The sequence below is a fragment of the Cryptomeria japonica genome, chromosome 5 (genome assembly GCF_030272615.1).
Source record: "Cryptomeria japonica chromosome 5, Sugi_1.0, whole genome shotgun sequence".
NCBI classification, from domain to species: Eukaryota; Viridiplantae; Streptophyta; class Pinopsida; order Cupressales; family Cupressaceae; genus Cryptomeria; species Cryptomeria japonica.
In genome coordinates, this window is record NC_081409.1 from 496,116,331 (window position 1) to 496,136,731 (window position 20,401).

General features: G+C 36.3%; 1 protein-coding gene across 1 annotated transcript; it reads left to right on the plus strand.

Annotated features, from left to right (window-relative positions):
- The first annotated feature begins 3,829 nt into the window (after positions 1-3,829).
- Positions 3,830-5,087, plus strand: LOC131064868 (uncharacterized). The gene is made up of 2 exons (XM_057999167.1): positions 3,830-4,221; positions 4,874-5,087. The coding sequence occupies exons 1-2, from the start codon at positions 3,830-3,832 to the stop codon at positions 5,085-5,087; spliced, it is 606 nt and encodes a 201-aa protein (XP_057855150.1).
- Positions 5,088-20,401: the final 15,314 nt, after the last annotated feature.

Consider the following 20,401-nt stretch of genomic DNA (forward strand, 5'->3'; position numbering starts at 1 on the left):
ATATGTACAAATCAGCTCATCGCCATTTAAATATACAAAATTATGCCCCTAAACATGTAAAAATCAACTAATGGGCATTTTATATATACAAAAAACAAATATAGAATAATTCATTGACGATATATACAAAATTCTCAAAATCATTCTACTCTGAACCGTAGAATCAATCAAGTGAGCCTTCGGGATCGACTCTAACCAGTATTATGTCAAGTACTGCCTCATGGTCAGATTCACAAACTTACAATAAAATCTTGTTATGAGGTCTATCGCGATACTTCATCAAATGAATATTTATTGCAACAACAAGGTTAGAGAAATGAAGAATATGTATGTGTGTTTCAAAGTCCTCGAACAACCAAACATCAGAATTCTTGATAGGTTATCTCCTAAGCCTTGTTCCTGTCATGACAACAGACCCTATTGGGTACTCAATACCTTCTCCGTCAATGATTGTGGTTGTCAATTTTCTTTTAGGCTCAACAAAATGACATAAATAGTAATCCGTTCCTTATTCTTTATTCTCTTTTGCAACAACTACATACACATGACCTGCATTTTATAAAGTGATAATTAATACCAAAAATAAAGTGTGATGTACATGAAAATGAACCAAAAATAATACTTGCAAAAAAATTAACTCAAGAAATCACTTGAATCCACTAGGTCGGATACATGATCAAAATCCATTGATGTCTCCATCTGGCTCAATTGTAGTGCTTAGGGAATTTGATATGTATCAAAGGGAACCAACGGTCTACAAGGCCATTTGTCAACCCACTCTTGTGATTCACATTCTTCCCACAAACAATACATGCATGAAGAGAAAAACATACCATCTGTCTCATATAAATTACTAGTGAACTTGCATTTGAACTCATAAATGAGTGCATGCCACTTGATCCTACAACTATACAACAATCTAGATAGTTTTCAATATTAGATTCAGCGATCAACCAAAAATATCTACGAACCATTGACGTACTTGGATTACCTGGACCCATTGTAGAGTTACACCATCACGGAATTGTTTCTGCATCTATCAACTCAGCATCATCTTCATACTTCAATTCTTCTCTAGCTAGGGCTCTCCCTTACCATGTCCAGGCTCAGTGAAATTCCAAAAATGTTGTACACCACTTGTGATATGCATCCTTGTCAACCAATAAAACATCCTTGCATTCTTGAATTGTGCGGTGCAACTATTTGACCATATTAAGTGTCGGTTGTATTGTATGCTTCTTACCTTTAAATTGTCATAGAAAATTTTAAAGCATCCTTGTACAAACTCCGATAAATGAGTACGATCATCACTTATGTAGAAGTGATACTCTCTTACAACCTTTCTATCTTCTTCTGTGCTATCATATGCATGCATCAATGTTATGTGTACAAAAATAGAAACGTGTGTAGAATGATAATACTATAATGTTCCCTAGTAAATTCTATTTTAAGTTCAACTAGAATATTATATTAATTATTTTATATTAATTATCCATTTCATTAATATAATTAATTAATAATTAAATAAAGTATTCTCAGGTTAATTATTTTATATTAGTATTTCTTCACTAATATAAACTAATTAATAAGCCAATAAACTATTGCTTATTTATTAAATGGAATAAATTTCGGGTTGGTTTCCAAACAGTTTCGGGATGAAACATATTCCTTTCTAAATTCATTTTTAAATGGAGGCACTGTTGGAAATGGGGCAGCGGAAAATATCATTAGATTTAATAACTGGAAGAGAGTTCATATTCATCTCTATAGTTTTCGATAAGAAATACAGAGTATTCCTTTCGTCAATAATAATTGGCCTATTGGGATTTTCCTATTCCTATTATATCCGTGGCGAAATTGAAGCAAGAGGAAGGATGCAATTAAACAGAATAGTGTGATGAAATTTCTAGAAATTTAAAGATTCAATATCTTTATGTTTTATTAGAAATCTTTTGCTTGACCTGTGACAGTGTTTCTAGAAAGAGTCGTTTCAGTATAATAATTTGAGTCAACACCGAATTGCCAGCTTGGTTGTGCACAAATATTAAAATCTTTACCAGCTGCAAACTGCATATTCATTTCCTTTCATTTGCATAATTAGGAACATTATTTGAAATGGTCAACAATCATTCCCCTATTATATCGAACAAGTATAAATTTGTTGTGAATTAAGCAAGAGGAAGGATGCAATTAAAACATAACGGTGTGATGAAATTTCCAGAAATTCAAAGATTCAATATTTTTATGTTTTATTAGCAATCTTTTGCTTGACCTGTGATATTTCTTTTCCTTGCAAATAAATTCAGTTAAGGAATTTTATAGTGGTATCAGAGCTTTTGAATCCTGCTAGCTTGTAGGGTGTTTTTTTAAAGTTGAAAATTCATGAAAAATCTATGCATAGCTGAGTATGCACCAGGGAAATTATAATTTTTGGAATACTAGGGCCCGACAAAATAGATATCAGAACTTTCCTTTAACACAAAGTAGTTCTTCTATTCAGTTTGAAATTGAGGACATCCATACTGAAACTGACAAAGAGATTATTTTTACAACAAACAATATGGGGGAACCTAAAAACAATAGGGATCTCATAGAAGCTTTAATCAGAAGTCAACAAGATATGCAGGACAATATCAATAGAATGACTAATTTAATGACCTAATTTATGGCACAAAATAATAATCAACATCAAATTGTTGGGGTACATAATGGGGGTAGAGATGAGAATTCTATTAATAATAATCAGCCAAAAAGAATAGGAACAACTAGACCCTTTATGCCAACCTTCACTACTAGGAATGTGCAACTAGAAAATGAACCAACAATTAGAGAATTATAGGATGAGATACACTATGATTGGTTATTATCAGGGGATGATTTTAGATCAACAATGGCATTTAGAGAATACTTGGATGTCAGAATGAAACATAGGCCACGAGGATAGTGAGGGAACAACAGTGAATTACAGAGGAAAATTGGTAAGATGTCTATTCCTTACTTTGATGGGTCAGGGAAAACCATAGCTAGGGCATGGGTGCAAAAACTTGACACCTATTTTCAATTAAATCCTATGTTGGAAGATGAAGCAATCAAATATGCAGCATTACATCTTGATGGTGTAGCACATGAATGGTGGCGCCATGGGCAAGTAACTTTGGGTCATAATCAGATTATTACATATGTTGAATTCACTGAGAAACTTATTGACATATTTGATTCTAAAGATCCTCAACTTCATCTAAAAGATTTAACTCAGCTTAAGAAAACTAGAACTGTTGAGCAATACATTTCTCAATTTGAAAAGTTGGTAGTTTTAGTAACTGAAATTTCAGAGAGACATAGAATTGTTATATTCATAGATGGATTGTCCGATTCACTCAAAGGATGGGTTAAATCCTTAAATCCTCCAACATTATAGACAGCTATTAAAAGAGAAAGGGAATTAGAACCTTCTTCAAAAGGGAAAACTTTTAATAAAGGACCACCACTTAAGCTAGACAAACAACCCTTTAACAAGGAAAATCTCCCCAATAATAGATTAGATAAAGAAGAAAGGGAAGAACTCAGAAGAAAAAAACTATGTTTCAGCTGTAGAGAATCATGGCAGCCAGGACATAGATGTTTGGGAAAGGGGAAAATTCATTACATTGAGGTTATGTCAGATAGTGACGATGAAGAGCATGTTGAGCCTAACATAGAACCTGCATCAAAGAACACAAAATCAGAGACAATAAAATATGGTGAAGGGGTAATAGCATCTATGACAGGAACACCACATTATAATATTTTCAGAGTTAGAGGAGTTTTGAATGGGTAGCATGTGGTTGTTATGCTTGATAGTGGTTCTACTCATAATTTTATAGATGCAATGCTTGTGGAAAAGCGTGGTTTGCAAACTGAAAAACATGAGGGTTTTGATGTTAGAGTATCAGGTGGAACTAATTTATCCAGTACTCATAAAGTTCCTAAATTGAGTATTATTCTTGGTAATTATACTGTTACTGATGATTTTTATGTGATTGATTTGGCTGACACTAATGTTGTTCTGGGTATTCAATGTATGGAAATATTAGATGAGTACACTCAGAGTTTTAAAAGATTGGAATTTTCTTTTAAAATTGATGATAAGAAAGTAGTACTTCGTGGAATGTCTAACGGTGGTTCCAAGATCATTAGTGCTAAAAGAATGGAGGCTATATTCAGACATGGAGATGTGGCATGGTGAGCACAATGTTTAATCTCTAACAAGGTATCGGGATTTGAATCTAAATCTTATCAAGATGATTTGTTAAAAGTATTAGATTCACATAATTTGGCTTTCAGTGATATTCCTCCAGGAGTCCCACCTAATAGAGGATTTGAACATACCATCGAATTAGACAAAGGTGCCAAACCAGTTATCACAACTCCTTACAGACATCCTAAAACATTCAGGGATGAAATAGAAAAGGCAATTAAGGAATTGTTGGATATGGGGCATATCAGGCCTAGTCTAGTCCTTTTGCATCATCAGTAGTACTGGTTAAAAAGAATGATGGAACTCTTTGTATGTGTATTGATTACCGAGCTCTTAACAAGAAGACAATCAAAAAAAGTATCCAATTCCTCGTATTGATGAGTTGTTAGATGAATTATATGGTGTTGTCTATTTTTCTAAAATTGATTTGAGGTCAGGATATCATCAGATTAAGTTAAGAGATCAAGATATTCATAAAAATGCTTTTCGCTGTCATTATGGTCATTGTGAATTTTTGGTTATGCCATTTGGTTTAACAAATGCTCCGGCAACATTTGAGTCTTGTATGAATCACATCTTTAACAAATAGTTGAGGAAATTTTTGCTAGTTTTCTTTGATGATATATTGATTTACAGCAAAACTTGGGAAGATAACTTGAAACATATTGATATAGTTCTTGCTATTATGGAATCTCAATCACTTTATGCAAAGGATTCTAAATGTGAATTTGGAATGACAAAAATTATGTATTTAGGGCATATGATCAGTGCTATAGGTGTACATGCTCATCAGGAAAACATAAGAGTCATTCTAGATTGGCCACCACCACGAAATCTTACAGATTTATGAGGATTCTTTGGATTATGTAGTTATTATAGGAGATTTGTCAAAGGCTTTTCACAGCTTGGGGCACCATTGACAGATCTTACCAAAAAGGGGGCATTCCGATGGACTGAGGAAGCACAACAAGTTTTTGAGAAACTTAAAGAGGTAATGAGTTCTTGCCTAGTACTTGCACTCCCAGATTTTAATCAGCCTTTTGTCTTAGAATGTGGTGCATCTGGTGAGGGAATAGGAGCGGTCTTAATGCAAAATAAACATCCTATAGCTTATTAAAGTAGGAAACTTAGTAACCTTGAGAGATTGTATTCTATTTATGACAAAGAAATGTTGGCAATTATGCACGCATTGGCAAAAATTAGACAATATTTAGTTGGTGGCAAATTTTAGTAAGAACTGACCATAACAGTTTGAGATATTTCTTGGGACATAAAGACTTGAATGACAGGTAGAAAAAATGGATCAGTAAGATCCAAGCTTATGATTTTGAAATTGAATATGTGAAAGGTAAAAACAATGTTGTTGTAGATTGTGAGGCCCAACCCCGACTCAGTTGGACATTTTCAGTTATTTGCATATTGAGACTATTATGGATGCTTTATTTTATGCTTTATGGACTTAGAACTTATATGGTTCCATGATTTGGATCACATTGACATATGTTGATGCTTTATTTCATGCATGATGATTATGAAACTTTAGATATGTTACTAGAATAGAATTACATTATGATGGTGAATGTCATTATTAGAAATTTGCAGGATTTTATTTTGATGATAGAAAAATGATGCTTATTTATGAGTGGTTCAATTTTGGAAAAATTATGTTAATTGCTTATGTGAAATTGAATTTGAACAAATGAGATATTGAATTATGGTTGCCAAATGTATGAGTGTTTGATGTGCAATGGAATCCATGTATTTGATTATGTATAAATGTGATTGATTGGAATTACTAATGTGTTAATTGAGATGCGTAGGAAAATTATCCATGTGACCATGGAATTTAATGGAGAACCAAGCCTAGACCAAAGTGCGTTTGTTAAGCCGGGAGTTGTCTATTTGGAGAGACAACACCCCTTTGTAATGTATTTTATTTGTGAAGTGTATAATGCTTGAGTGTTAAAAAATTAATTTATGTGTATATGTGTAATCCTACAAGAGACAAATTCTATGTGTGATTTTTTATATTGTATTTTTATTGTGTCACTTGACACATGTGCTGATTAGTGTCATTAATTTGTGACTTGTCTCTTGGAGGGAGTTTTGTTTCTACCAAAGCCATTCAAAAACATGAGTGTGGTCCCAAATTTGCCTTGGGTAGGGAGTCTTGGGAGTGGTCAACTCAAGTTTGACCCGTAGGTAAACTTCAGTTGGGTTTCCAAAGGGTTTAATGGACTCCTAGGGTCAGTTTTAAGGCTTTTCCAAGGGTCCAAAGGGTATACCTATGGGTTAGGGGTATTTTGCAACATGTGGCTTCTCCCATGTGACTATTTAGTCACTTCAAAAAGTGGTGTTTCCAAGATGAACGAAAATTCAACTTAGAAAGTTCTTCCTAGGATAGAGAACCTTCCTTTTAGATGTCAAACTCTCTTCCCCATCTTCTTCCACCTTTTCCCTTTCCAATTTTGGTAATGTGTAAGAGTTTGGGAAGGGCAACCAATGGGAACTCACACCTCACCCAAGGGGTTGGGAAGTGTGTGAGAGGCCTTCTTAGGCAAGAATTTGGAGACTTAGTGAGTAATCACCCACTCTCCATTCTTGGAGATTATGCTTGTTTTGAGAAATTTAGTAGGAGATTAGCACTTTTGGTGGAATTTGGAGAAAAGTTAGTGGGGAATTGGGCAGCTCATCCCCAACTAATTTTAGCAAACCTATTGGCAGAATAAGGTTGGTTACTTCTTACTTCCTCTTGTTATGTTGTATGTGTTAGTTTATGTTGTTTGTAAAAGAAAAGAGTTGCTTGTAATGAGAGTGTTTTATGAAGTTTTTTGTTGAAGTTAAGAAAGTGTAGTTTTCTTTTCTATGTATTTTGTTTTGTGTTCTTGTTGTTTTGGGAGTGTCCAAGATCTCCTACTCTTGGGAGGGTAGGAGATCTTGGGGTGGAAGGAGTATGACAGCCATGGGTGAGAGGCTCTCCTTATGGAGAGTGATCTCAAGGTTGTCCTTTGTGACCCTTGTTGCATAGCCTTGTGTATGCATTTGGGGGTCATAAGGGGAGTAAATATGGCCTTGAACCTTTTTTGGGGGGGGCATAAGGATTGTGGAAGTATTTGTTGCATTTGTATTGCCATGAGGTGGCTTGTGTTATTTTTTTTTGGGCATGCATTCTCCCCATTGGTACTTGGTCCACTTCCACCGATGGAAGAGTCACCATGAAAGTGGTGAATGTGTAGCTTGGGAAGGGAAATTTGAATGTAAGTGTCTTCCTATGTTTGTTGTGGGGTTTGCTTGTTTGTAACCCGTCTAGTGCTTGGTTCTCCAAGCTCGGGGGTGGCTTCTAGTAAGCCTAGGCTGGGAGGTGAGCTTCCCATGGTCAAAAATGTGTTTTATTGCAGGTTGCATGGGAATGGGAAAAGATGGATTAAAGAGTTATGTGGCTGTTTTATGTTGCAGAAAAAAAAAAGTTAATATGACAATGTATTCCCTTTTAGAGTTGTAAAGGAAAAGAAAAAGAAAGAGCTAGATTGTGTTATTTATAAGGAATGAGGATTATGTATTCAATGTTAACTTGTAAAAGAAAGAGATAGTCAATGTTGTAATTATTTTTCCAAAAAGTAAAGCTATGCATTCCTATTCCATGGAAAGGAAAATGTAAATGTTTTATTGCCAAATCTCTGTGTTCATATTTACTTGAATTTAGATTGCAAAAAAAAATATGTATGCTGTCCTCACTCTAGTTAGTGTTGCAAAGGAATGAAGAAATAGAAATACTTCCTTATAGATATTAAGATAAAGTTATGTTTACTTGCTGGACTATATTAAGATAGAAAATTTGTTTATGCCTTATTAAGCTTTTGAAAAGAAATGAAAAAAATTGTTATAATCTAATAGTGTAATGCAAAAAAAAAATTTAGTGTAAATCTAAAAGATAATATAGTAGTCTCTTGGAATGAGAAGTGAAATATTGATCTTCATTACCATTCAAACCCCAAGAAAGCATAAAGGGGTATTTTAAGAGTGATTCTGGAAACACATCATATTTGTTATTGTTTAAATGAATTTTAGGCAATATTAGTTGCAGCTGTAATAAAAGTAAATTTTGCTTGCCTTTCCATTTGTAAATGTGGAAAATAAATCTAGTTATATTTTTGTTTTTAAAAAGAGGAAAAAAAAAAAAAAAAAAGGAAAGGGAACTTTATGATAATGAAATGAAATAAAACATATCCCATTCTGAAGTGTGGTTTAAAACCTGTTTTAGTTTTATAAAAAAAAATAAAAAATACATGTACATTATTAAAATCTGTTTATGTGCAGAATCTGCACATCCCAAAATATAAATAGACAAACTGAAAACAGATATGGTTTATTATTGATTCTGGATGCACCTATAGTTTTCAAAATATTTAAACATATATATATATATATATATATATATATATATATATAAAAGTAGTAAACTGGATCATGTCTGATAAGAAAATTTATTGCATATAAATCTGTTACAGAAAGAAGATCCAATGATATATACATAAATACATATATATATATATATATATGTTGGAGAATTAACCCTGTGAATCACCTTATTAACGTGTTACCATACCCCGAAGGATTGAAAGTAAAACCAACGTTTGAAGAAACAAACAAAAAAAAAACGTTTAATAAAAATTTGCGCTAGGCTAACGCGGGGCCGCAGCACCCAGCGGCAGTGGCGGCAGCCTGCGGCACCCGCAGACTACGGGCGGCGACGCCGTAGCCTGCGGGAGCCACAACCTGCAGCGGCGCCGTCTGCAGCCGGCGGTGCCCACAGAGCCGGCCCTCCCTTTTCCCCCGCTCCGCCTGCCGTGGCTTCAGCACTATAACAAGAAACGCCGCCTGGGTTGGTTGGTAACACCGCTCGGCTCGCTCACCCTGCGCGCTCCTGCCGCGGCCGCCGCCTCTCCTGCACACCAAACACACAGGTCTCAAAGATAAAAAAATAAAAAAAGGAATTGGTATTAACGTGTTCGCCCTAACCCTAGTTTCGGGTTAGGGCAACACACACACCATTTAAATAAACATGTGTGTGTGGAGGGGGGGGAGTTTTTAAAAAGAAAGATAAAAGTTCCACTCCCCCTCCCTCCTTTTTGGGATTTCAATAAAAAAAAACTCATATGCATGAGGTTTATAGATAAATATGTAAATAATTGTATAAAATATATATATATATATACATATATATATATATATGTATATATATATATAAGTAGTCTTAAATTGATATTTATTAGGAACTAATTTTGTTAATTGTTAAACTAAGTCTTACAATATTTGCTAAATGTAGAAGGATTTTTACAAGAAAGGATTTAATTCTTAGAGGGGTTTAAATTTCCTTATTTAACTGGAATCATATATTTGATTTTTGAATTAGGTAATGTTATTAATGAATTAGAAGAATTTTTATAAGAAGATTTTTTTTGGATATTTAGGTAGATTAGATTTCAAGAAGAAAGGGGTGAAAACACAAAATTATTTGAAGGGCCAAGAGGGCCAATTAAGTCAAAAGTTATAAAGTATTTTTATTTCACGAGGTTTTCATTTTAGTTAGGTGATTTCATAATTAGGTCAACAAAATTTAGTACCTAGGTGGTTAAGAAAGATAATTGAAATATTTAGATCATTTAAATTGAGACTATTTCGTTAGGCTTGAGATTTTAATTATTTATTAATGAAGCTAGAGATTACCCTTTTGGGAGAAATATTAGCTCGTTAAACCATGTTTTCCAATTGAGTTTAATTACTCATTTTATACAAATATAGTTAAGACAAAACCAAGTTGCATTATTTTAATTAAGTAAGTCGTTAATTAGTTAAGTATTTTTTAAAAAAAAACATTTCCGTTCGTGCCCCAAAATTTGGGCATGACATAGATGCATTATCTAGAAGGCCTGAAATAAATGCATTATCTGTAGTAACAACTGATTGAAAATCTTTATTGCTGGTTGAAAATTCTAAGGATTGTTTTGCATGTGATTTTCTAGATGGTAATATACAAGATGATAAATATAAGGTTGTAAATGATGTTATCTATTACAAGGACAAGATTTATTTGATTCCAGGTTTGAAGTTGAAAGAGAAAATCCTCCAATCGGTGCATGATTTTCCTTTAGCAGGGCACCTTGGATACTTTAAAACTTATCGACAGCTAAGAGAAAGGTTCACATGGAAAGGATTGAAAAATGATGTCCTTCGTTATGTCAAAGAATGTACCACTTTCTAGCAAAATAAAGCGGAGCATACTTATCCTGCAGGTTTATTACAGCCGCTTCCTATACCAAAATAGAAATGGGAAAGTATATCAATGGATTTCATCATAGGTTTACCACAGTCCCAAGGTAAAGATTCTATTTTTGTTGTGGTTGATAGATTAACTAAATTTGCACACTTCTTTTCTATCACTATAGAATTCATAGGTATTCAGATCGCAGATTTATTCTTTAGAGAGATATTTTGTTTACATGGTTTACCAAAGAATATAATCAGTGATCGAGATAGTAGGTTTTTTAGTATATTTTGGTGAGAGCTTTTTAGATTGATAGGTACAGAGTTGAACCACAACACCAGTTATCATCCACAAACTGATGGACATATGGAAATAGTGAACAAGTGGATAGAAGGTTATCTTCGTAACTATGTAGCAGGACATCAGAAAGCTTGGGTTCGTTGGTTATTTTTGGGTGAATATTGTAGGATTTGAGAAATACAAATCCACAGAACCCAAAGAAACCTGCATGCAAGAAACCTGTCACAGAGAAAGAGAGAGAACGAATACAAGGGTTTTGGCTCTGACAAAGAGAAAAGATGTATTATCAGAGAAAAAATGAATCAAGAATATGAATAATACAAGAGATCAATCCTTATAAAGGAGATCAACACCAAAAGGAAAACCTAACCCTAAGGTGTGTGCATTTAATAATTAAATATTAATTATTAAATGACTAATATGTGCATAAAGGGAAATCTTAAGAGGAGAGAAAAGTTAATTAATTACTTTACTCTAACACCCCCCCTTAAGATGAGCTACAATGCAGCTACAAACAATGCAGAAGAAAGCAAAGGAACTACAATGCAATAAAGGGTCCCGGCAACAAGGCCTGATCAAGTACCCTAATACAAGAGAATCTCTATAAAGCAGAGTAAAGGAGAAAACCCAGTGGGAAAAAACTCCTCTCCAAAAAGAGATACATAAACATGCTGAAAAGAAAACATGAAGGAAGGAAGACCTCCTCACTGAGACCCCCCAAGGACAACTTCCTTCACCCCAAGCATGGAACGCAACTGAAGATAGCGCGAAGATGCCAAAGGTTTAGTGAAGATGTCTGCAACTTGCTCCTCTGTAGGAATATACTCCAAGATGAGAGAACCATCCTGAATCAACTGTCTGATGAAGTGCATGTGGATTTCAATGTGCTTTGTCTGCTGATGTTCCACTGGGTTGCGTGAAATATGAATGGCACTCTGGTTGTCACACCAAAGAATAGTGGGACAATCTGGAGGAAACCCAAACTCTGTCATTGACTGCCGAAGCCATAAAACCTCCTAACTGGCTAACACTGCTGCACGGTACTCAGCCTCTATAGATGATAATGCAATAGCAGTCTGCTTCTTGCAAGACCATGTAATAGGACCAGAACCAAGGCAAAAAATGAAGCTAGAAGTAGACTTCCGATCATTGATATCACCAGCCCAATCGGAGTCAGTGAAGCCAATGATGTGAGGGGAACCTGAAGTGTAGTGAATGCCATAATGTGTGGTGCCCTGAATGTACCTCAAAATACGTTTGGCTGCTTGCCAATGGCTCTCATGAGGATCATGGGAGAATTGAGAGACAAGACCAACCGCAAAGGAAAGATCCGGATGAGAATGTGTCAGGTACAACAAACTGCCAACCAACTGCCTGTATAAAGTGGGGTCTACTAAAGGAGTAGAGCAAGTGGAGGACAAAACAACACCTGACTAAAATGGAGTGGGGGCAGACTTGCAATCAAGCATGCCAAATCGCTGAAGCATATCAAGAGCATACTTCTCCTGAAATATGGAAATCCCATCTGAAGACTGAATAACCTGTAGACCCAGAAAGAAGTGCAAGAGACCAAGATCTGTCATCTCAAATTGCTCCATCAAAGCTCTCTGAACACTCTGAATCATGGAGGATGAGCTACCTGTAATGATGAGATCATTGACATATAGCACAAGAATCAAAAGATCACCCTCCTAATGCTGAATATACACTGTGTGATCGGAATGATAGCGTGTGAAGTGAGAGGAAAGCAGGAATGAGTCCATCTTCTCATACCAAGCCCTGGGGGCTTGTTTGAGACCATACAATGAATGACGAAGTCTGCAAACCAAAGAAATGTCCTGCACAAATCCCTGAGGCTGCTCCATATAGATCTCCTCATGTAGGTCTCCATGCAAGAAGGCACTCTTCACATCCATCTGAAACACTATCCATCCCTGTGAAGCTGCAAGTGAAAGTACCAGACGTATAGAATTCATCTTGGCAACAGGAGCAAAGGTCTCAAAGTAGTCAATACCCTCTACCTGAGAAAACCCCTTTGCAACAAGACGGGCCTTATACTTATCAATAGAACCATCTGCAGCATACTTGGTACGATACACCCACTTGCATCGAACCAACTTTCTTCCCTTAGGAAGTGGACAAAGATCCCAAGTATGATTCTTCATCAAAGAAGAATACTCCTCATCCATGGCCCTATCCCACTCAAGGTGTCCGGTCGCCTTTGAAAACTTTTGAGGATCATCTGAAATGGCATGACTCAAAAGACTAGAACCAGATGTTTGAGGATGAGTGCGACGAGTATCTGAAGGATCACCTGCCAAAGAACCAGCTGCATCAACAGTATCACAGGCCCACTTCGGCAAAGATGGAGCAACTGGTGGTGGTGGAGATGGTGGATCATCATCTACATCATCCTCAAGAGATAAGTAATCCTCAAGAGATGAAGAGGAAGGAGTAGGCAATGAGGGAGAAGCTGGAGATGGAGAATCCATATGAGGATAGCACTCATCAAACTGGACATCCCGCTGAAACAGGACCTCTCGGGAATTAGGATCAAACAACCTATATGCCTTAACATCCTCACAGTAGCCAACAAATATGAGTGGTCAGCTCTTCCTCTCCATGGCTATCTGCTGAGCATCAGGAATAAATGCCAAGCCTCACTACCAAAAACTCGGAATGTAGAAACATCAAGCTTGACATGGGTCCAAGCCTCCTCAAGAGTCATATGTCATAATGCCTTATGAGGCATCCGATTCTGAATATAATTGGCACAATTGACTGCCTCAGCCCAAAATGAAGAACTCATAGCTTGAGACTGTATCATACAATTAGCCATCTCCCGTAAGGTTTTGTTCTTTCTCTCAGCAACACCATTCTACTGAGGGGTGTAAGGAACTGTAAACTGATGCTGTAAACCATGCTCAGTGCAAAAATCTCTGAAAGCCTGATTTACATACTCTCCCCCATTATCGGTGCGTATCCGCCTGATAGAAAGTCCAGATTGCTTCTCCACAAATGTCTTAAAAATCTTGAATGAGTCAAAGACATCAGACTTGTACTTAAGAAAGTACACCCATGTACGTCTAGAGAAGTCATCAATAAAAGTGAGTACATAACGGGCCCCTGAAAAGGAAGGAGTCGGAAAGGACATAAGATCACTATGTACCAACTCTAGGGCTACCCTAGCACGAGAGGCTCGACCCTTAGGAAAAGGATCTCGTTGATGTTTGCCAAGGACACAACCACGACATACACCATCTGTACAAGAAATCTGTGGAAGCCCAATCACAAGTGCCTATGTACTCATCTGCTGTAGATATCTGTAATTGACATGGCCGAAATGCTCATGCCAAAGCCTGCTCACTGAATTTGCATGTGCTATAAGAGAGGAACCAACAGGGTTTGAACTCTCAAAGCCATCAAAACTATATAAGTGAGATGCAGAATCCACACTCCTAGTAGCCACAACCAAGTCAGGATCATGAAGATCTCGAATAACCACATCATGAGGTGAGAACTCAACTGTCTTACCAGAGCCAGAGTGGCAAATCTGATAAACGGATAGAAGGTTTGTCGAAATGTCAGGAACCAAAAGCACATCCTGAAGACAACCACCATCTAATGAAATAGTACCAGAACCCTGAACGGATAGTTGTGCTGAGTCACCAACTACAATATGTCGAGTGCCGATAGGGGCAAGAGTGGTGACCAAATCCTCTGTGTGTGTCATATGGTGAGAAGCACCAGAATCTAGAATCCAAGTGGATGCAGAGGACAATGCTCGTGCAGAAAGAGCATGACCTTTCCCTGTGGGCTGTGAAGGAGGCTGTGGTGAACTGATATTATGCTGCTGCATGGCTTCCTCCAAAGCCTCTAAACATTTCCAACACCTAGAAACGGGATGTCCTTCCTTGCCACAAAAACTGCAAGGATCACCTGATTTCTTCTTAGTCTTGGAGGAAGACTCACCAGACTTTGAAGATTTACCCTATTTAGAATTGGACTGTGGTTTTGAATCAAACTTAGGTGGAGGCTTGGAGAGATTCTCACTAGCCTCTGAATCTTTCTTAGGCTTCGATTTCTGCTTCTGTTTTCCTTTGGAGGTGTGGGCTACCAATGCTTGGTTCTATGAACCTGAAAGTGAATCCAACTGCTTAAGCTTAGCTTGCTCACGAGTCAGACGATCACAAAAGACCTCAAAAGAAGGCATGACATGGCAAGCACCCAAGACATCCATGGTGGAATAGAAGGTCGAAGAGAAGATCTGAAATGGACCCCGAAGCTTGGAGAGAATCAGGAAAATGCACTCTGTATCAATCTTAGTCTTACCACAACCCTGCAAGATAGATCTTTGCTATTTGAACTTCATCAGAAAGTCCTCAATAGAAGGAAACGAATCAGGTACCAAGGAAGTTAACTCTGCCTCAAGCTGCAAAGCTCTGAACTCGTTGATAGTACCAAAAAGTCCTTCAAACTTGGTCCAAATGGCTCGAGGAGTGAGACAACCCTCAAGATGAAACTGGAGACTGTCGAAAATGTGTAAAGCCATCAATCCCATAGCCCGATCCATATTGTTCCTGTGCTGCATAACCTCAAAGGGACATGTCAACTAAGGTTGAATCTCATCCAAACAGGACCATAACCCTCTAGACTGGAGAAGAGTCATCATGCGACCCTTCCAAGTGTGGTAATTGTGCAGTGTGAGAGAGTCAATAGGCTTGTCGGCCATCCTGTGAACTGTGCCTCAACTGCTCTGAATGTTTTAATTATTATTAAGTGGTCTTTCAGAACTAGACAGAAGATTGCAGAAGGGGTTTGATTGTTTTGTATTGGTGTTTGTATATTCTGGTTTTCTGATGTAAATAACAGAAAGCAAGAGAAAACACCCCCCCACAATGCAAAAAACTAATCCCCAGTACAAACTGAAAGCCAGAAAATGATAGAAAGCAAGAACAGGTTGAGACAAAATTTGGAGCACCTAAAGAATTTTCTAATGAAATAGACTATAGATATGGAAAAATCACAGAACCACCTTTCCAACGCCTATTCGTTTGCGAAAAACAGAGTCCGTATGCAAAAGATATGGCTCCTGGAGTGCAAAAAACTTGTTCTAAATTTGACTAGCAAAAAACACTGCAAAACGGCAAAATCAGAGAAAAAGACGTGCATCAATTAGATCAGGCTCGGAACCAGCTTTCCAACACCTATTTCCATTTGAAAATCCAAGCTAAAATGCCCGAGTTATGCCCGATTTCGTGAAAGAGCTCCAAAAAACCCAAATAGGCCCTTATAGCCCTTAAGGGCTTAAAAAAAAAAAGCCCCTGGTCCGCAGGGCGACCAGGGGCTAGCGCTCTGTTGGCAGCGTGGTGGTGGCGGCGGCGGAGTGGCGGCACTTGGGTGAGGCGCGGGTTGGGCGTGGGCGGCATGCAGGCGGCGGGCGGGCGGCGGGCGGCGCGCAGGCGACAGGCAGCGTGCGGGCGGCGCTGGGCGGGTTACCGCTGGTGGCGGTGGCCGCCGGGCTGGGCGGTGGCGGCGCTGGCCGTAACACTGGCTGCGCTCAAAAACTTAAAAAAAACTGCATTTTTTTAAATATTTTTTTGATTTTTTTGAATTTTCGCCTTGGTTTTCGTGCCCTAGGGCCGTACAGCCTTGGGGCAAATTTTTTTTTGCCTTCTGGAGCAACTATGTCCAAATCAGATGAATTTTATATGGAAATAGGGGTTTTTGGGTGCTACGAGCTCAACGGTGAGGTCCGTTTGGGCTCAAAGTGCACCGAAAAAAAACCCCCTATTCCAAAATAAAATTAGAAGACAAACACAGATCTGATGCAACCAAAACCTGAAAGTCAGATCTAACCCTCGTAGCTCCAAATTCTTCAGAAGACGAATAGGAAGCAGCAGATCTGGAGCTCTGATACCATGTAGGATTTGAGAAATACAAATCCACAGAACCCAAAGAAACCTGCATGCAAGAAACCTGTCACAGAGAAAGAGAGAGAACGAATACAAGGGTTTTGGCTCTGACAAAGAGAAAAGATGTATTATCAGAGAAAAAATGAATCAAGAATATGAATAATACAAGAGATCAATCCTTATAAAGGAGATCAACACCAAAAGGAAAACCTAACCCTAAGGTGTGTGCATTTAATAATTAAATATTAATTATTAAATGACTAATATGTGCATAAAGGGAAATCTTAAGAGGAGAGCAAAGTTAATTAATTACTTTACTCTAACAAATATTGTTATAATACTATATTTCATATGTCAATTAGCATGACTCCTTTCAAAGCATTATATGGATATTATGTACTCTCTTTTCTTGACCTTGCTTTTGATCAAAGTAATGTTCCTAAATCTCGTGATTGACTTCAGGAAAGCCATGATATTTTGACAACACTTAAGGAAAATTTGCAATGTGCACAGAATCAACAAAAAAATTATGCAGATAAAAAGCGAGTTGAACGCCACTTTGATGTTGGACATTTGGTGTATCTCAGGTTACAGTCGTATCGACAGTCATCTCTCAAGCGTAGTGGGGCTGAGAAATTGAAACCCTGGTTTTATGGACCATATCCTGTTGTTCAACAAGTTGGAGCAGTTGCATATGAACTATCTTTTCCAATGGATAGCAAGATACACAATGTATTTGACGTATCTTGTCTAAAAAAAGCTTTGGGTTAGCAGGTGACAGTTTTCGAGGATTTACCACCAATTGATGAAGATGGTAAGTTAGAGATGATACTTGAAGTTATTCAGGATACTAGGGACATGCACTTGTGGAATAGGACAATCCGAGAATACCTTATCAAATAGAAAAATTTGCCTCATGACGACGCTACATGGGAGAATGCAAATGTTCTTGAGCATTCAAATTTACAGTTGCTTGTGGGAAAGCAACATGAGGTAGGGGAGACTGTAATGTCCCCTAATAAATTCTAGTTTAAGTTCAACTAGAATATTATATTAATTATTTTATATTAATTATCCATTTCATTAATATAAATTAATTAATAATTAAATAAATTATTCTCGGGTTAATTATTTTATATTAGTATTTCTTCACTAATATAAAATAATTAATAAGCCAATAAACTATTATTTATTTTTGAAATGGAATAAGTTTCGGGTTGGTTTCCAAACAGTTTCGAGATGGAACAGATTCTTTTCTAAATTCAATTTTAAATGGAGGCACTATTGGAAATGGGGCAGCAGAAAATATCATTAGATTTAATAACTGGAAGAGAGTTCATATTCATCTCTATAGTTTCCGATAAGAAATACAGAGTATTCCTTTCATCAATAATAATTGGCCTATTGGGATTTTCCTATTGCTATTATATCCATGGCACAATCGAAGCAAGAGGAAGGATGCAATTAAAACAGAACGGTGTGATGAAATTTCCAGAAACTCAATGATTCAATATCATTATGTTTTATTAGCAATATTTTGCTTGACCTATGATGGTGTTTCCGGAAAGAGACATTTCAGTATAATAATTTGAGTCAACACCGAATTGCCAACTTGGTTGTGAACGTTTCAGGTGCACAAATATTAAAATCTTTACCAGTTGCAAACTGCATATTCATTTCCTTTCATTTGCAGAATCAGGAACATTATTTGAAATGATCAATAATCACTCCCCTATTATATCGAACAAGTATAAATTTGTTGTGAATTAAGCAAGAGGAAGGATGCAATTGGGTTAGTGCAGGATCAAGGGGGGCCAAAAAGTGGCGATGTGAAAAATATAGACTTCCTCACTCGCCTAAAAATGTGAAAATCCATGTTGACTTTTTGCTAGGCCTGGGTGTTAGTACACCTTGGCCTAGTAATTACCTATGCAAATCGGATATTCGATTGTTATTTGTAATTTCAAATTAAAAAATATATTATATGTTACATATTATATAATATATAATATATTATTATATTATATAATATATATAATGTAATAATATATTATTACATTATATATTATATAATACATAATATATAATATAATACAATATTATATTATATTATATTATATATAATATTGTATTATATTATATATTATAATATAATATAATATAATATAATATTGTATTATATTATATATTATAATATATATAATATAATATAATAATATATTATATAATACGTAATATTATAATATTATATTATATTATATATAATATTAGATTATATTATATATAATATTAGATTATATTATATATTATAATATATATAATATGATACAATATATAATATTATATTATATATAATATAATATAATATAATATAATATAATACAATATAATATAATATAATATAATATATTATATAATACATTATTATATTATATTATATATGTTATTTAAAAATAATTTAAGTATAGAAATTGGATATCCGATTTTCTGAGACTTTTATATTTCGATAGTGACAGTCCCGTGAGTTATTTTTAACTCACGGGCCACACGAATTCATCAAAATCCGATATCCGCTCCATTCGATATCCGGTGTTTTGACAAAAAATTGCTAAAAAATAGATTTAGAGGTAAGAATTTTATCATTTTGAATCATTTTCATTCATTTTTTGTATTTTTTGTTAATGTTTATTTGATTTTTCATTGAAAATATGTTTTTTTTCATGAAAACTAGGTTTTTTAAAATAAAATACCTAATTGTTTAAATTTGTTAACTAAATTTAATTGTTTACATTCAATTAGGTTAAAAATGGGGGATAACAATGAAAACACTGACCAACCACAACTACACCAACCAAACCCTCATTTGCCAAACCCCCCCTCAATTCAAGATTTGATTGCACAAAATTTGAATGAATTGAGGGGGATTGCAGAAGTATATCGTAGGATCCCTCATCTAAACCCATTGTTTGATCCTCTCACGTTGATCATAAAAATTATGGAAACCATGACTAAGGAGCACGATGCCGCCCTTTTGTGGTGAGATTCTATGAAGGAAAAATATGCAGATGGCTTGTCATATAAGGATATCAAGGATCTTGAGATATCCAAAGCCGAAATCACCTCATTGTTTGTCAATCCCCATACTGGTCAGCCCGTAGATCCCAAAAAAAAAAAACTTTCTATCAAATGGTGCACAAATGATGGGATTGTGAAAATTTTTTGGGATCGTTGGTGGATAGTTTTTGACAAACCACCCAACAACAATCTTGATATCCCCTTCTATTTCATAAAAAAATTGTATGCTGAGTTTATTTTACACAAACATGTGAACTACTTTGACATCCAACCTTTCCAGGGTGTAGGTTTAGGTATGCCCCAAAATAGACCTGGGGTAGTTAGAGTAGTCCAAGGCCCATATGTCCCCCCTCCTCTTGTTGATCCCCCACCTGTAGTTCAGCATCCTGATATCATTTGTGAGGCGGCTTCACAGACCATATCGGCTATTCACTTTTTGAGTAGCCTTTTGGTTTCTCAGGCTGTGTTAGTAGCTCAGCCTACTCTTGATGGTAGCGGTGCATCCGGTGCCGGTGACACATCATCATCGGCTCCACACATATGCGTGCCCCATAGCTGTGTCATGTGTGGGCACGTATGCTTGGGTCCACTTGGACAACCCGTTGATCC

Excerpts from the sequence above, each read along its gene's own strand:
- LOC131064868 (XM_057999167.1), top strand. The coding sequence starts at position 3,830 with ATGCTTGATAGTGGTTCTACTCATAATTTTATAGATGCAATGCTTGTG. Across the intron at positions 4,222-4,873 it reads AGACATGGAGATGTGGCATG|CAAAACTTGGGAAGATAACT; the intron begins GTGAGCACAATG and ends ATTGATTTACAG.